Source organism: Charadrius vociferus, unplaced genomic scaffold (assembly GCF_000708025.1).
Source record: "Charadrius vociferus isolate BGI_N301 unplaced genomic scaffold, ASM70802v2 scaffold702, whole genome shotgun sequence".
Lineage (NCBI taxonomy): Eukaryota > Metazoa > Chordata > Aves > Charadriiformes > Charadriidae > Charadrius > Charadrius vociferus.
In genome coordinates, this window is record NW_009647433.1 from 153,780 (window position 1) to 172,292 (window position 18,513).

At 38.8% G+C, this 18,513-nt stretch overlaps 1 protein-coding gene across 1 annotated transcript in view; it reads left to right on the top strand.

The window, feature by feature from the left end:
* Nucleotides 1-17,931, top strand: part of SPPL2B (signal peptide peptidase like 2B) — a 37,674-nt gene extending 19,743 nt beyond the window's left edge. Inside the window, exons 3-16 of the mRNA XM_009880610.1 lie at nucleotides 1,330-1,449; nucleotides 3,703-3,885; nucleotides 4,579-4,668; nucleotides 5,036-5,175; nucleotides 6,009-6,151; nucleotides 6,933-7,029; nucleotides 7,183-7,299; nucleotides 8,802-8,883; nucleotides 9,801-9,875; nucleotides 10,010-10,072; nucleotides 11,504-11,603; nucleotides 12,576-12,653; nucleotides 15,592-15,752; nucleotides 16,761-17,931. Coding sequence (XP_009878912.1) covers nucleotides 1,330-1,449; nucleotides 3,703-3,885; nucleotides 4,579-4,668; nucleotides 5,036-5,175; nucleotides 6,009-6,151; nucleotides 6,933-7,029; nucleotides 7,183-7,299; nucleotides 8,802-8,883; nucleotides 9,801-9,875; nucleotides 10,010-10,072; nucleotides 11,504-11,603; nucleotides 12,576-12,653; nucleotides 15,592-15,752; nucleotides 16,761-17,048 — 1,737 coding nt within the window. The 3' untranslated portion in view covers nucleotides 17,049-17,931. The remainder of the gene's footprint in view (nucleotides 1-1,329; nucleotides 1,450-3,702; nucleotides 3,886-4,578; nucleotides 4,669-5,035; nucleotides 5,176-6,008; nucleotides 6,152-6,932; nucleotides 7,030-7,182; nucleotides 7,300-8,801; nucleotides 8,884-9,800; nucleotides 9,876-10,009; nucleotides 10,073-11,503; nucleotides 11,604-12,575; nucleotides 12,654-15,591; nucleotides 15,753-16,760) is intronic.
* The last annotated feature ends 582 nt before the right edge of the window (nucleotides 17,932-18,513 follow it).

Below are 18,513 nucleotides of genomic sequence, written 5' to 3' on the forward strand. Positions count from 1 at the left end.
CCAAGTGCAAGGTCCTACATCTGGGTCGGGGCAATCCCAAGCACAAATACAGGCTTGATGGGGTATGGCTGGAGAGCAGCCCTGAGGAGAAGTACCTGGGCATGCTGATTGACCAGAAGCTCAACATGAGTCAGCAATATGCAATTGCAGCCCAGAAGGCCAACCGTATCCTGGGCTGCATCAAAAGAACTGTGGCCAGCAAGTCAAGGGAGGAGATTCTGCCCCTCAACTCCACTCTCATGAGACTCCACCTGGAGTACTGCGTCCAGCTCTGGAGTCCTCAACATAAGAAAGACATGGACCTGCTGGAGCGTGTCCAGAGGAGAGCCACGAGGATGATCCAAGGGCTGGAGCACCTCTCCTATGAGGAGAGGCTGAGAGAGCTGGGGCTGTTCAGCCTGGAGAAGAGGAGGCTCCAAGGTGATCTTATTGCAGCCTTCCAGTACCTAAAGGGGCTACAGGAGAGCTGGGGAAGGACTTTTTACTAGGGCATGTAGTGACAGGACAAGGGGGAATGGCTATAAACTGGAAGAGGGCAGGTTTAGATTAAACATTAGGAAGAAGTTTTTCACTTTAAGGGTGGTAAGGCACTAGAACAGGTTGTCCAGAGAGGTTGTTGAGGCCCCATCCCTGGAGGAGTTCAAGGCCAGGCTGGACGTGGCCTTGGGCAACCTGGTCTAGTCAGAGGTGTTGGAACTCGATGATCTTTAAGGTCCTTTCCAACCTAAACCATTCTATGATTCTATGATGCTGTGGGATTTTGTCTGATCTACAGCAAAGGTGTCCAAGGCTGAGTTTTGGAGCAACGTGAATCTGGAACTGATCATTAGTGGAGGCTGTAGTTTCGGGAGTTGGGAGGGGCCAGGCCTCTTATTCTAGCTCTCTTATCTGTTCTGGAGTAGTCCAGCTTCTTTCTATTGCTGTGGTTACATACATATGTACACCATTCTACCTGTGGTTTTGGGGGTTGGTTGGTTGGTGGGGTTTTGTTTCATTTTTTTGTTTGTTTGGGTTTTTGTTGTGTTTTTTACTAAAAAAAAAAAAAAACCACCACACACACATCCAGTAACATTCAGTGAGGTTTTGATTGATTCTTTGACCAATTGCTGTGTAGGAGGAAATCTACCTGATGTATCTGAAGTCTTTGTTTGAAGTGCGATTGAAATAATAAATTCCACTGTACTCCCTGCACAGATACTGAAACTTTGTAGAATCTTTTGGTTTTTTTGACAATACAAAGGAGGCTAGTCAACAGCAAATTACACCCATCACTTCTTGTATCTTACGTGACCTAAAATTCTTGTAGTGAAATTTTTGTTACATTTCCAGGTGTACTGTGAATATGGGATGGTACATGTCCTTTCAGAGAAGGGGAGCAGCAAAGGAAAAGACTACTGTATCCTCTTCAACTCTCAGTGGGCCCATTTGCCACATGATCTGGGTAAAGCTGTAAGTACCTAGTCAAGCAATGACAGAACAATGTATTAAAAAATGCCTTTGTTACAGGGAAACTTCTAGTTTCTAACCTGGATTAGCAGAATTTGGAGCAACTACTCCACTTAGAAAATATTTTTATCTGTTAAGACCACCCTAGGTAGTGATAGGCAATGATGGCAATATTCTTTTTCAAGCAGCATGCAGAGATAATGACTATTTGTGGTTCAAAACAAAAAATCTTCCTTTTGCATAACATGATCAATTAAATGAGAATGGCACTTACCTGTGGCTGGCAGGGAGTTGTTGTATGGCAGTATGATGCAACAAGATACCACATGGCCTTGAACTGTGAACTGTAGTGCTTTCTCAGTGGTTCGTGGTTCTGTCAAGTGTAAGAATGAAGTAGTCAGTGTTGAGCTGTCCTGGTTTGACACGAGCTTTTGCTGCATTATCCAAAGCCATATGAGGTGACAATTAAGTCAATTCTTCACTCTATTCCAGGAGAAAAGGTTACTGTCACTGAATGATGAAATCAGCAAATATACTTTGAATGAGCTACTAATTGGGGAAGATGTGTAGTAGTTGTTCATGTTATTCATTGTATTCTTTAATCTACCGGTTGAGTGCTACACAGAATTATTAATGTTCCTTATCAATATATAATCAAGTCTTAATTACCTGTGGTGGGTTTCTTGCAAAGACAGATTATTCCCTAGATATGTAGATAGCTCAGATGCTGCAGCTGCCTTTGCTTTGTATAGACCCAGCTAATAAACTCTTGCACTTGACCTGACTCTGTAACATGAAGTCAGTGTGTTTGCGCGCTGTATCTCTTTGCTTCAACAGCAGAAGTGGGAATGCAGAAGTGCATGAAGCTGGTTTGAGAGTGTAAATACCTTGTTTCAGTCACCCTCATAAAAGTTCACTGGAGACATTTCAGTAGCTCTGCATGAGCTAATACAGTCCAGAATAGGTTGCACTGAACTGAAACTGCAGCACTCAACAGGTTCTGGTCTGCCTTGCACAGAGCACTAGGGTTGCCTATGCTATATCCTTTGCCTATCCCTGTTTCCTTCTTCAGCACTCCCTCTGCCTTTCCCTTCTTTCATATTAGCTGTCCTTCTCCCTCCCTCCAATACTGCAGCAGTACCACTTTATTAACCGAGGTGATGCAGTGCACCAGCCTGAGCTCATTCTGCGTTTATGTCGTTCTCTGATAGAGCTGATAAGCTTTCCTGAAACCTGGACAACCAGGAAGTGCATGTAGAGACATTTTATTGTCCCTAAAGGAGGAGCCAGGTTGGAGACAGCAGTTTTCTGAATAAGCTTGGAGCTACTAACAGCTTGACCCTTACCTTTCGCTCCTAAAACAGTAGTCAGTTACACAAATATTTGGTATTGTATCACATAGCTGTGGATTTCTAACACGAAGTGTTATATGTGTCAGCTTTTCAGGTTAAAACTGACACTTCTCAAACCTAAGACTGGAGCTGTGAATTGCTTCTGTTAGCATAGCTCACAACAAGAATCAGTCATTTGGCAGTTGATTGCAATTTTCAGGTGACTTGCAAATAGAACTGGGCAAAGATGCTCGTTGTTATGTAGGTTTTGCAAGTAACAATTTGTGCCAGTGTTATTTCTAAAACCTTGAAGTGTCTTTGGGTTGTTCCTGTGTAAACATACCAGAGTAGATGTCTTCGGGTCTGAGGAGGGCCAAAACTAAGGAATTGGGGCCGACCTGTAACATCTCTGAATTGCAAGCAGTGGGAGAAGCAGCTTAGAATCCAGTATCCAGGTGCTTTGGATGCAAAATCTCAGCTAACTGGATACAGTCGGTTTCAAAATGGAAGTTTATTTTTGTTGCATATGCTTTTGTACTTTATCCCTGCCTGTGTTTGTTTTTTTAGCTGTTCATATCCTACATCATCTCAGCCACCCTAGCAATTCTAACACTTTGCTCTACTCCGACATGCATGCGCGTACCAGAACAGCAGCAGTGGTGAAGAAAACAAATGCAAGTGCAGATCATAACCCAAATTTTATTACCAGTAAAATTCTGTACAATAAGTTGAAGCAAGGCAGCACCGTACGTAATAGAGAGGGCAGCACTGTTTCAGCTTTCAAGTTTCTCTGAGAATACTCTATCACTCCATTACTTGAAAGTTCTAAATTACCCTTTAGAAACACTGTGGTTTCTGCTCTTGAGTTTTTATAATTTTATTTTTTATATATATATATGTATTTAACAAGTTTCTTTCTTTTCAGTCACTCTTGCAACTGCAGGATCAGACAGCATCTGTTTTGTGTTCTCCTTCGGATGTACCTGATGGGGGATTTAATAATCAAATCCCCATGGTGATGCGTGGGAATTGCACCTTCTACGAGAAAGTGAGGCTTGCTCAGATAAATGGAGCTCGAGGGCTGCTGATTGTTAGTAGAGAGAGACTGGTAAGTCTCCTCCTGTCTTCCTGTCTCTATATTGCTGATACTCCGCTGATGTTAGATATCGTCTTGTCTTCGGTGCTCGTTGCTGGTATTTGATGCTCCTCTTTAAAATAAATAGTATATATGTGTGTGTGTTAATGTGTGTGCATGCATTGCGTAGCTATGTGTGGAAATAATGCATCTGAAGGAAGGATTAATGAAACTAGAGGGGTTACTCATTGAAGTAGGAAGAGTGCTGCATAGAGCCCATGTAACATTCTAGTTAAGGACTCGGAATTATCCTTATGTCATATGAAACACTGGAATCAAAGAAGGAGGTTGTTTTCTTGACTCATACTACTACCTTCAATGACATGTAGAGCACAGTGAATCTAGTGCTTTAGATTCAGCTGTAGCATCACCAGTGTATGTTATGTAAAACCCGTAGTTTTGAATACTGTAGTCAATCCTAGAGGTGCACGTCAGTCATAAAACCACAACCCTGATGTGTAAAAGATACTGCTTGAAGTTTGGTTGCTGCATTTTGCTGTTACAGTCTTTAACGACTTGCATTTTATTGGAATCATGCATACATTTTGACTTGGAGATTTTGCTGTCATTATGTTCCTTTCTAGAATATTTTCCAAAATACTACTTCAAGTAGTATTGAAATTGCAGAAATTAATATATTCTTACCTGGTGTTAATTGTCTTTCAGGTTCCTCCTGGGGGTAACCGGAGTCAATATGAAGAGATTGATATTCCTGTGGCTCTGCTCAGCTATACTGATATGTTAGATATTGGCAAGGTAAACTTGATACTAAATGCTCTGATTTATATTATCACATTCAAATGAGTCACCGGGCAACACTATTTGAAGTCCATCTTAAGAGCTTTGAATCTGTAGAGAGTTGTACTCATGAAGATTGCATTATTACGTTTTTGAAAAAAAAAAAAAAAAAAAAAAGCAAATATCTTTGGAGGTTATTTCTGGGCTTCAGAATGAAATGGAGTCTGGTGCTATAATAAATATCAGTAATAGTAGAGCCAATAGATTGCTCTTAAGTATTTATAATAAAACTTGATTCTGAGGTTGCTTAGTGAAAACTAAATAACTGAACCTTTGCTAAGGTAGCTTTTTGGAAGTTCTTCATAACTTGTACTTACCTCCACAGAGTTTCGGCAGCTCAGTGAAAGGGGCGATGTATGCACCAAATGAGCCTGTGCTAGACTATAACATGGTGATTATATTTGTCATGGCTGTGGGGACTGTTGCAATTGGAGGCTACTGGGCAGGAAGCAGAGATGTGAAAAAGTGAGTAAGTGGAATCTAGTATGTCAGTTTGCTTGTACTTTTCACAGGAAAAAAAAATACCTGGTGTTACCTAAAGGTCACCTGGAAGCTCTGCTAATGGGGTTTGGAGACTGTCTATATAACCACAATGGGAAAATGTTGATGTAACATTTGAAAGGCCCTGAGCCTTGTATTGGCTTTGTCACTGTCTGAAACTATTAGAGTATAACTTGCCTGTAGAGTGTTTTATTATTTTGCCTTGTCAAGAAGCCAAACATTTGAAAAGCTCAGAAGGAAAGCTGGATAGTAATAGGCTTCCTATTCAGGCTTTTGCGAAAATTTGCCATTAAAAATCTTTTGTGTAAAGAAAAAAAAAAATTGTTTTACTAGTGCAAAACAAACTGACTAGATGGCTAACATATACGATGTTTATTATGAATCTTTTATTGACATTTTATGGTTACTTGTGCCAGTAAGTAGAGTTGAGGGGAGGAGGTCATCTGTGCCACACCTATTTCTAACATTTACTTTATATACACAGCCTGACTGTAGGATTTCTTCTGAAGTCAGCAAATCATTCTGCAGTAATTTTCAGGATTCTGAGTTCTTGGTGAATGAAAAATAGTACTTTTGATAAACTAATGCAGTGATTACTGTTTTATGCATTGTGTTATATCTAATGTTCATATATCCATGTAAAATTGTGGAGTTCCACTGACTTTAGTGGAAATCGATGCAGGCATTGATGTCGTGTCATGTTTTCCAACCCCACATAGTTCTTGCTGAAGATTCAGTGCCCTTTCATATTTTGGTGCAGAAGGAATGGACTAAGTATAGCCATGTTACTCTTTCAGGCGGTACATGAAGCACAAACGTGATGATGGGGCAGAGAAACATGATGATGAAACGGTTGATGTGACTCCAGTAATGATCTGTGTATTTGTAGTGATGTGCTGCTCGATGCTGGTCCTCCTTTATTTCTTCTATGACCACTTAGGTACTCTTAAAGTCGTATTTGTATTGATACATTTTCAATATCACAAGGCTGCCATCACTTGAACATTTTTACTGTGAAAATAATTATGTCTTCTACCATGCTTCTTAATCCCAATATGATTTAAAAACCTGTAAGAAAACCCACTGAGTAGATTTCTATACCCACTTTCAGTGAGGTTGGACTAGGCAATCATAGAGCTTCTTTCAAACGTTAAAGCCTCTTAAGTAAATACAGACTTAATGTTTCACGCTTTTTATTTTTGTTGAAGTTGTTCTCAAATCTATACTTGTCTTTCTATTATTGCTCAATTTGAAGTTAAGTTATGGGATCCAGGATCATTTTTTTCATCTTGATAAAGATAAGTTTCTACCAATCACTTACTAAATTGATTGACAAAAGAAAGAGAGCCCAATGCATGGGAACTTCTGAAGAATTTATGAAAGATGCATCCCATCTATATTAATTCATTTTGCTACTAAGTGATTTTAAGGGTTGCTTTAAATGCTCACCTATACTCACAATGAGAAGATAAACAGTTCACCATAAGTTGCCTTTTAGGCTTATGATTTAATGACTTAACTTTAAGAACATTAGCACAGAGATTTGATTTGTTGTGTAAAGTACACCTGAGTAAAATGAGCTGGAATTAGATACTTAAAGAGCGTAAATGTAATCAACAGTCATTTGAAGGCTCTGAATTTAACTTTCACTGGTGAAATGTAAGCCTTATTTCTCATTCAGGCTTTTTGACTGCTTGGACTTACTGCTTTTTCTTTCTCAGTTTATGTTATCATAGGAATATTCTGCCTGGCTGCCTCAATTGGTCTTTATAGTTGTCTGTCTCCCTTTGTAAGAAGATTCCCCTTGGGAAAGTGTAGGTATGTGGCAACTTACACATTTTTAATAGGCAAAATTAATTTTTTATAATGTTGGGTAGGTGTGGGATTTACAAGATGGTTTCGTACTTCAAAATATTTATAAAAGAGCAGGGTAACTACACAGATAACAGCTTTGGTGTGTTGCCTTTTCAGAATCCCAGACAACAACTTGCCTTATTTTCACAAGCGTCCACAGGTCCGGATGTTGCTATTGGCAATTTTTTGTATCTCTGTCAGCGTAGTCTGGGGAATCTTCAGAAACGAAGATCAGTAAGTGCTTATTTTAGTTTCTGTGCTAGAAACTGTAATATGCTTTATAGTACAAGTAACTGACATCTGTAGAAGCCTAAACTTATCCAGAATTTAGGAGTGACAGGAAAGAAACTGGAGACATGAGCAGAAATTCGTAGTTGTTTCTTATGTGCTTCATCTTTGTCTTGTTGGTTTAAGTTACAGAAAACTTATCTTTTGTTAAGCTCAAATTTCTCTGAGTCCCAGTATGTATTCTGATCTCTTAAGCTAAAGACAGCTTTTCAGAAGTGGTATGGAAAGTTGGACACACGTTGTCTAACTTATTTCTTCAGGTGATGGTCTGCATGCACATTTTCTCCAAGAGAATGAGAGCTGTGAATATTGTAAGATCTTCACTTTCTCTCAATTGTCTGAGTAGATAATTCTTTATGTCCAGTATTGCTGCAGTATCTAATTCTAGCATGTTCTTACTACTTCTGTTAGTTTTTTGTTCATGTTTTTGGGGGTGTTTTTTGTTTGGTTTTGTTTGGGTTTTTTTTTCTTACTCCTTAGCTCACTCCCAGATGCTCCAGTTTCCCCATATATACATGATGTGTTCATCTTCTTCATCCCTCTGTCAGGGATTCTGTGTTGGAACTGAAATGCTGGCTTGTGCTTCTGCTGATGGTACCAAAGATGTCTTGTTTGTGCCTTGAATCCCTGTTGCTGCCTTTGTGGGGTCCATCTTCTGTGTTAAGGCTGTGGATCATTCACTGACAGAACTCATAAAGCCAGGAAGCATCAACTCTGAAATAGCTTTTAGAGAAATAAGTGTCAGACTGAGGAGTACAGAACTACTATACAGCTATTCCAACCTGGGATATTTAGGACTAGGGAGGGGACCCGAGTGTCTCCTGCACAATGCTCCATCAGCAAGTGCTCAGCTATTGATCACAACAGCATAATCTCTCATCTGTATCTAGACCTTAGCAATTTTAGGGAAACCTTAGTGTTTCATACCTCAAATCCTACTCCTCTATGATCCTTGCAATTGAGAGTAAAGCCAAAAAGCTTTGGTACTTCTATACCTAACTTGCAAAAAAACCAATTAAGAAACAGCCCCCACTGTACGCTTCCCTCAGCATGTGAGGATGTACACATATACACAGGCCAAAGGACCCCGGTGCTCAGCCAGTTTTCAATCCACCACACTGTCTGCTCATCCAGCATATATGTACTTTACCAGTTTCTCTATGAGGGTCTTTGGGGAGATTCTCAGTGGAAAGCCTTACTGAAGTCTAGATAGACAATATCCCTGCTGCTCTTCCCTCAGCTACCAAACCACTCATTCCATTGTAGAAGGTTAGCAGGTTGATCAAGTACAACTTCCCATTTGTGAATCTGTGCTGACAACAATGTTGATTTCAAGCAAGTACTTTTAATAAAGTTTTTTTTGTCCTCAGGAGGTCCTTAGTGCAGACAAGGCTCTGTTTGGCTTTCCGACTGTTTCCTGCAAAAATGTAACTCTCCTCTTTCTTTAGGTGGGCCTGGGTTCTGCAAGATGCTTTAGGAATCGCTTTCTGTCTTTACATGTTGAAAACAATTCGCCTGCCTACATTTAAGGTATGAAAGTTAAACAGATGTAAAAAGAGGATGTTTGCCTGTATATAGTTGAACGTAGGAGCGACATGTAATGCGGTATACTCGCTTGGAAATGCATTTCCTTTCATGTGTAGCATGGAAGCATGTGATGTAATGAGTATAATGTAGACCAGTAAGTGGCATGTGATTAAGCATGGTGTTTGGTAATGTAAAGTTCTCTAGAGTGTTGACACTCTACAATGTGTGGAAATCACACACCACACTTACTTGTAGGGTTTTTTTGGTTGGTTTGACTTATGTTTTGTTTGGGTTTTTTGTTTTGTTTTGTTTTTTGGTGTGTTGTTTTTATTTCCAAATTTCACACACAATTGATGCATCATTCTGGTGTTTTTTCAACTCTTCCAGAACCTATTCAGTATTCTAAGATAAAAATCAGTATTAGTCACTTAGTTGCCCCCTAGGCAGCTCTTCAAATTCTATTTCAAGTTATCTTCACCTATAAATTTGTTTCCCTGTACAGATTGGCCAAAAAAATGTGGATGCTGTTTCAAGCTATGCCTAGCATCCTCTAGAGAAAATGCAGAACTTTTTAATATTTCCTAACAAATAGAAATGGCACCATTTCTGGATTTTATGTGATAAAGAATTTTAGGGACTAACATGCAATTTTGTGTCTTAAGGATTACTTTCTTTTATATGGTGTATATGACACACAATTCTTCCATCTGAAATATTTAGGAATTAAGAAAAGTACGTGAGTGACTTGTTTTAGCCATAGAATGGTTTAGGTTGGAAGGGACCTTTAAGATCATCAACCTTAAAGATCATCTAGTCCTTGTTAGCTTTTACCTTGAATAATCTTAAGTTGCTAATTATTAATTCTTTGCTGTTTACTAATGTGTACTTGTAAATACCAAGTATCTTGTCTCTTCCTTCAGGGTTGTACCTTGCTCCTCCTGGTTCTTTTTGTGTATGATGTATTCTTTGTATTTATCACACCTTTTCTAACAAAGGTGAGTACAGTACTTCTCCAGCAGCCTTCTGCTCACAGAACTAAGTGTAATGACCTGTTTCTCTGTGTGTTCCTAAATGATCCCAGACTTGCTGAGTGAAGTGCTGATTTACAATTTTCCCTTTTTTTCTTTAGACTGGGGAGAGTATAATGGTGGAGGTGGCTGCAGGCCCGTCTGATTCTGCCACTCATGAAAAGGTAGTGTATGTAGTCTGAAAATACGGTGCTGACTTCCAGCTATTACACTTTCAACTTCTCTAAAATTCAAAGCACAAAGCTGAAATGGATATACCAGTCTGAAAATAATTTATGTGGAAGTAAGTGTTCCTGAGCTCTCTGGAAATCTACACCAAACAGAGGGGGCAAAGCAGAGTTTTAGTGGCTCATCACAACAGCTTTGGTCTTCCTTTATCTTGCTTTAAAAGGGTTTCAGTATGAAGAAGCTGGTCAGCTCAGCTTCACAAAACCCACATTTGTAAATATAACTTTTTGCTAATGAAGCATATCCATTTTTACCTAAATAGATAAAACTTGTATGATCAGTCTGTCTCTTCCCCCTCCTCTCTGCTTTTGATAATTGCTTTATGAAAAGCTAGGGCTATAGCCAAAGGAGAGAGACATGAATTGGAGACAGAACGCAAGCAGAAGTCAATATTCGGTGGTTCTGTACCATTTGACAGCAGCCAGTACAACATGATATGGCTGACTCAGGGAGGAAAGTACATGAGATGTAGGAGATAGTGAGATACAGAGTGCAAAACAAATAAGAAATGAATCTGTAGGAAAACTGGTTTTGTTAATTAAAGGATTTTAATTATGCTGGGTCTCTCTACAGCAATTAATATAATACTGTCAGAGGGGCAAATAGTAAAGAAAATAGTTGTTTGCAGGATGAACTGAGTGGATTGAGCCATACTAATTTCTTTAACTTCTTATGTTCTTGTCTTTTGTACCCCTTTAGTTTCAGTTCTATGCACAGAATGAATGGTATAAAACAATGATAGTTTAAGTAGATAAAATTATTCTTACACTAACATAAGAAAAGGAAAAAAAGAAAATAATTTTTCTTTAATGTGCTATACTGAAGAGAATACATGTTTGCAATTAACCTTGCCATACTGTGTTTCCAACATTGCAAATTATGTAATAAATAGGAACACTTGGGGGGAAAACAAGTCTTTAAAGTGATTTGAAAAATCGCTTTTTAAAATTATTCAAGTCTTTACTCTTGAGACTTTTATCACAACCAGTAGAATGAAATATAAATGGTTATTTCTTATGCATGTGGCAGCGTATCTAAATTTCTTATGTTCCTGCAGTTAAAGCAGAGTTGATACCCTATTGCATGTGAGGACTTCAAAATTATTATAGTGTTTTGAGATGTCTGTCATGCAGCGTTGTATTGGCGGTTTGTTTTTAGAAAATATTTCATCACTCCTATCTTAAATACGTTTTGTTAGTTGTTAGTAATATTAATAAAAGATTTTAAACATATGGATCTATAATGTAAAAAAAAAAAACATTTGCTTTATTTGAAGTCTGCAGTTTCAGTACAACAGGAACAAATTCTGGTAGATGGTGTCTGTAGAAAAAACACCTTTTCATAGGGCATATGTGTCTCATTTCAAGCTCCCAATGGTTCTGAAGGTTCCACGACTGAACTCCTCACCGTTGGCTCTGTGTGACAGGCCTTTTTCTCTCCTAGGATTTGGGGACATTTTAGTTCCAGGTATTTCTTGTTTAGCATGTTAAGAATTTTACTTGTTGCACTGTCATATTAATTTATTCCTCTTGCACTTCTGTTTCAAGTGGGAAGTTTGATTTGACTTCTATAAAGCTGATAAATTTGTAAGGATATCTTTTATGTTATTTTTTTCTGCACTGTTTGCTTTTTCGATAAGAAATAACATGCACATGGTTCAGTTTCACATGCAGTGATGTCAAGAAATGTAGAGAAATCTCAAGAGTTGATTTAGCAACTAATTTTGTACTATAAAACATATTTAATAGTGTGGTGGTAATAGAAGAAATTATTTGTCCTTTGCACGTGATTTGAGTACACGCATACCTGACCACTCAAAACTTTATATTAGTCACACAACATCCAGTGTTTCTACCACACCTCAAATTTTATGTTAGATAATATGTGGCAGTATGCCTGGCACCACTGCAGGTGAAAACAAGTATGCATCTTCTGGCTTTCAGATTTCTTCTGAGATATTATTTGTTTATTTTCTTGTATTTTGGGAAATATGAACTGTGTCATCCTCCTCTGTGTCCCTTCCTCCCCCAGCCTCTAATAGGCATAGTCATTAACCATATATTTCTACTGTCTTTACTAGGAGCTGGAATGGATGAACTTAACTCTTATTCTTGTTGTGTACACTATATTTTTACAACTGTTTATTAGGGAAGGGATGATGTTTTGTATCTAGGATCTGTGTATTTGTAGACGTTAATTTTATTATTAGAGTGCTTCTGTTGTGCTGGGTTTGTGTTATCATATAACTGTCCTGTAAGCTCTGCAGCCTTCTGAGTGATGCTGTCATAGTACTTAGACAGCAGGATGCCCAAATAACTGTGTTGTTTTTTTTTAAAAAAAAAAAAAAGTCTTAAAAGTTCCTAAATCGTATGATGGTTTAGTGTATCTTAATGCGTGAATGGGTTGAAAGCATGTTGTAACTATTCTTTCCTTTTCTAGGCTTATTGGTAGCCTATTGCCATAGATTTGATATTCAGGTGCAGTCGTCCAGAGTCTATTTTGTAGCCTGCACAATAGGTACGTATAACAGTGACACCTGAATGCAATATCTACAGGAGTTATCCCTTTAAAAGCATACCACTGATCTCATATTGTCATAGAATGGTTTAGGTTGGAAGGGACCTTGAAGATCACATAGTTCTGACCCCCCTGCCATACGCAGGAACACCTCTCACTAGACCACACTGCTCAAAACCCCGTCCAACCTGGCCTTGAACACCTCCAGGGATGGAGCTTCCACAGCTTCTCTGGGCAACCTGTTCCAGTGCCTTACCACCCTCAAAGTGAAAAATTTCTTCCTAATATCTAATGTAAATCTACCCTCTTCCAGTTTTAAGGTATTCCCCCTCATCCTATCACTACATACCCTTGTAAAAAATACTTCTCCAGCTCTCCTATAGGCCCCCTTTAGGTACTGGAAGGCCACTATAAGGTCTCCCCAGAGACTTCTCTTCTCCAGGCTGAACACCCCCATCTCTCTCAGCCTGTCCTCACAGCAGAGGGGCTCCAGCCCTCCCAGCATCTTCGTGGCCCTCCTCTGGACCTGCTCCAACAGCTCCATGTCTTTCCTATGTTGGGGACTCCAGAGCTGGGTGCAGTCCTCCAGGTGGGGTCTCACCAAGGCAGAGTAGAGGGGAAGAATCCCTTCCCTTCCCCTGCTGGCCATACTTCTGATGCAGCCATAGTTTGTTTTTTTTATTCTTCTGCTGTCTTTATTATTAAATAGAAATATTTTAGCAAAGTGCTTTTGAGGCCAGACCTTCCATCACCAAGTTTTCTGATGTCATTTTCCTGAGTTGTTTTATCTGCCGTATATAAGGAGAGCTTCTTGTTACCATAGTTTGTCTCACTACTCACATCTACACTACCTACTCTCACATCTACACTATCTTTATGCATGCCTAGCTACTCATTCTGGTTTCTTGATTCATGAATCTTTGAGTTTATTGCATATGAGAATTCAGGTTTAGGGATATCCTCCTTTGACTTTGTTCTTAACTTTTTGTGTATTATAAAAATGTGTGACCTGTGACACAATGAATTGTATTTTGATGGTTGTAACAACTCTAAATTAATCTTCTTTAGTTGGTAGAATACAGAGTTACATGCTTACGGACTTAAAGACGACCGATGAACAGATCTTACAGATTTCTGCTGTCTTTGTTACAAAGTATGCTAGTGAAGACTTAAGATGCTTGCAGTTAATGTCATGAAAAATTTTCATGAAAAACTGCTTTAGAAATTCCTCTGAAAAAATAGCATGATTCATGGAGACTTACAGCAGGGTTAGAGAGATGCTTTTATTTCAGAGTACCACATATTAAATAATTTCCTCTCATATATACTTAAATGAAATTGCTGTCTTACCTGGTACTTTCAAAACACTTTTTACAGAAATTGATAGGAAAATGTATCGATAAAGAGCCAGCAGTGTACTACTGCAGCAACGAAAATAACCACATATAGGGCTGTGTTAGCAAGATTGAGTCAGCAGTATGAGAGAAGTGATTATTCCCTTCAATTTCGTAGTTAAGTCTGAGCCTTAATGAGGATCCATGGTGCAAGACAGACATGGAAATACTGGAGTAAATTCAGTGGAGGCCATCAAGATGGCTAAGGGCTGGAGCACATAATTTTAAAAGAAGAGAAGGCAAAGAGGAGATTTTGTTGCTGTCCTAATGTGAGGATGCAGAAAAGACAGACAGACTTTTCTTACAAGTGCACAGGGATAAAATCGGAGGCAATGGACTTGAATCACAAGAAGAAATATTTCAACGAGACATAAGGAACTCTTACTAATATGATAATGTGCCCTGGAAAAAAAACCAACACATTTTTTAAGAACTTTTTAAAGTTATACAGTGTTCTAACCATAGAATCATTTAGGTTGGAAAAGATCCATAAGGTCATAGAGTCCAACCGTAAACCCAGCACTGCCAAGTCCACCACTAACCCATGTCCCTCAGCACCATGTCTGCCTCTCTGTTAAATACCTCCAGGGATGGCGACTCCACCACTGCCCTGGGCAGCCTCTTCCAGTGCTTGACAACCCTTTCTGTGAAGGAATTTTCCCTGTTCTCCATCCTAAACTTCCCCTGGTGCAACCTGAGGCCATTTCCTCTTGTCCCATCGCCTGTTCCTTGGGAGAAGAGACCGACCCCCCCTCGCTACCTCCTCCTCTCAGGGAGCTGTAGAGAGCGAGAAGGTCTCCCCTCAGCCTCCTCTTCTCCAGGCTGAACACCCCCAGGGCCCTCAGCCACTCCGCACAGGACTTGTGCTCCAGACCCCTCACAGCTCCGTTGCCCTTCTCTGGACATGCTCCAGCACCTCAGTATCTTTCTTCATCAGGTTCCTGAGGAAAAATCAGTTGGATTTAGCTTCTTGTTCTGAAAATGTAATTGAAAATAGTTACAATATGAGATTCTAGCTGCTTCTGTTCTACTTAATAATTTTTTGCAGAATATATGCAGAAATTAAATAGAAAGTAATAACAAATAATAAAATACAGCTGGCTAGTTTGGGTATTTTAGTGGTGTTGCAGGATAGTAAGAAACAGCCAAAGCCGGGTCAAACAACAAGCACATGTTATAATGGTCAAAATAATTGTCTGTGTCTGACTTCATAAATACAATATGAGGCAAATTACTTCATTTGTTTATTTTACCTTTCTCAAATGATTTAATTGCACAGAATGGACTATCCTGATCATATTACTTTCACAACATGTTATTATCAATAGAAAAAACTGTAGTATCTCTAAGTAAAGTGCTATTCCAACTTTAGATTGTGTAATTAATGCTTGTGTCTTAAGAGGCCTGAAAAAATTCTGGAGATGTTGTTTTACATATTACTTGAAAAAAGTTTCTGTTAGTGTGGTCATTTAGCTAATTATTTAGTTGTTCTTGAACAGAGCAACATCTGAATAACCATTTTTGCTGGGTTTGTCTCCTTTCAGCATATGGCATAGGCCTTCTTGTGACCTTTGTTGCCTTGGCGTTGATGCAGATGGGCCAGCCCGCTCTCCTCTACTTGGTGCCCTGTACTCTGCTCACAAGCTTTGCTGTGGCTCTTTGGAGAAAGGAGCTTGCAATGTTCTGGACGGGCAGCGGCTTTGCGGTGAATACCAGTTTGATATGAGTGTCTTCAAGAAATACTAATATTATAAAAACCTTACTAGAATTAAAGTTGAGTAAAATGTTGCAGTATTATCAAACAAAACCAAAGATTTTTGTTTTGCTTGATTGTTTGCTTTCTTACATACTTTTTTGCCTCAGTAAGGTTTTCTTTTTTTTTTTTTTTTTTTTGTTTATGGCCACCTAAACTGGCTAGTGAAAAGTAAAGTAGACTTCGTCTATCCTTCTTGATTCTGCCATAATTTTACTGGCTTGATCTCTGTTGAAATTATTATTGTTGTTGTTATAAAACATAATCTTTTCTATAATATAGTAATATTATAGAAAATATGTCCTTAAAATACTTTTCTTCCTGTTTTTTCATAGCCTACGGCTTTGGAAGGTAGAAATCTATTTCAATATAGTAAATTATCACTTTGTTTCACTGTGGTACAAGTTAAATTAATTTGATTCCCAAAGGAATAATTTCATGTTGCATGATTATAGATTTTGAATAATTACTTGAAGAGCAAATCTATCAAACTGGAGGTTCCCTCCAACAAGTTTTATTTTGTTATTCAACTATTTGTGATAACCTTCACAACTTTCCTCTAGAGAATTGAATTTAATTGTTGGAAAAATACTTGAGATCATCTGAAATGTGATGGGAAAGTTGCCAGTTGTTGTACACTGATAGTAAAGGTGGGCAAAACCAGAGAATGAAGAAGTGCCAAAGTGCTGTTTGCCTGTTCCTGCGTAATTAGCAGAGCACATCCGAAAACAGCACAGAAGGATCAGGCAGAAAGCAGTTAAACACATTTCTGGAAGAAAAAAAAATCCCCTTGTGTACTATAAAACACAAAGACAGATAACTGTATGCATGTGTCCACTACTGGAGAATGGTAACAGAGATGATGGACCTTTATTTTCATCTTGTATGACCATCACTCCTGATAACTGGACACAGTAATTCTTGCTTTCCATCATTCTGACTGTGATCTTCCATTTACAGAAAGACCTACCTCAGCCTCCCCTGGTGATAGCTCCTGTCAGCTGCCCTGAGCTTCCCAAAGATAGCAATGTACCAGCCCCTCAACAAGACACAGAGCAAATGACCAATCCTACCCTCCATGTGAAGGATCTGCATGGCCCCACCTTGGCTGCAGAGGAGCTGGCTGATATTGCCACAAAGATGGACAAGTCTGAAATTTCTGTTGCACAGAGTGAGGAACCAGCTGGTCAGAACAAGGACGACCTTGAAAGCAAATGCCTAAATGCAGAGCAAAAACAGCTGGAATAAACAATGTGATAAGAACTCCTTATTTTCCCTCACAAACATATCCATATAAAACCAGTATGTATTTAGGACTGGTTTAGTAGTGTTTGCATTCATTGAGGAACCTCACTGGGAGTCTGATCATCAAATCCATCTACAAATGTTCTGCCTCCAGCTTTGGTACAGCTATACACTTCAAACATCTTTCTGAAATATGGTGCTCTACGAGGGTTCTGATGTATGGATTTCAATGATCATTTTATTAGTGAATGCCTTTTACCGTTCCATTTTCATTATACCGGGATAGTATTAAGAGTCTTTATTTACACAATACTCTGTGCTTGTGTGGCTATTTTGCTGCTTTAGCATAGTGTAGGTTAAGATGGAGTAAAAGCATTGAACAAGTCTGCTACAATGCTTATTTGAGAGAAACATGATACTCCTTTTAGCACTTTCCCTATTGTCACCTTCTACTTTACTTTTCCCTGCTTGTCAAAGCCATTGATACAAGGGAATGCTTTAGTATAAACTGACATTCAGGAAATGCAGAGAATGGTTAAATTACCAGCCTCTGAAAGGATTTATCCTACCGTGGTGCATTAAATGCATCTCTTAACTTTTTTGTCTTTGTTTTTACTTCCAGGTACCTGGGTTGGCTACTAGGCTAGTTTAAAAGGCAGGATGAATGGAGCTACAGGAAGCTTTCTAAGCACTCATATGAACTCTAGGGGCTGTCTTTGAAAATAAACAGCATTTGTCACAGAACACTGTCTGGAAGCAAAAGCGTATTAAGAATGTTTAATGTTTTAGAAATAAAATACAAGCCAAATAGGTAAGAAACTAGGTAGTAGCACTATACTAAGCTTAATAGGCAGTATTTTCATTGGGAAAATGTTAAAGCAAAGCAGTAAAAGTTCATATATTTGGGTTTCAAGCTTCTACTTGCTATTTGTTTAAGGAATATAATTGCAATTGCTAATTCTGAAGAAAATCTGGTGTTTTCATTCCCAAGGGAGCACATATGGTGCTATAGTCAGTTGTGATACTTGCTGCTCAGTAACTAATCAACTGCCTCAGCCATGTTTTGTCTTGGTCCCAAGAGGAGCCAAAGCATGGCCTGTCAGGTTCTGGAATGAGGCTGTGACCTGGCCTATTATTTTGCACCTCTTGATACATGTCATTGTAAAGGACTAAAATTGTGAATTCAAAACTCTTTGGGGTGCAGCTGGTCTTACTTTATATTCCTGAAATCGTGTGTTTCCTGTATAACATGATTGAGTCTTTTATGCATCAACACATAGAGGGATGATGTGGTTTGCATATTATTTATTCCATCTAAGAACATTGGGCTTTATCAAAGGTGTCTGTTCTGCACTTAAATTGCAATCCCAGAAAGCCTCAAACACTTCACATTGAAACTGAAATAGAAAATGGAATTACTCTAGGATCCTAGAATATGATTCCAAATTGAGTGGAAGAAATAGTCTTC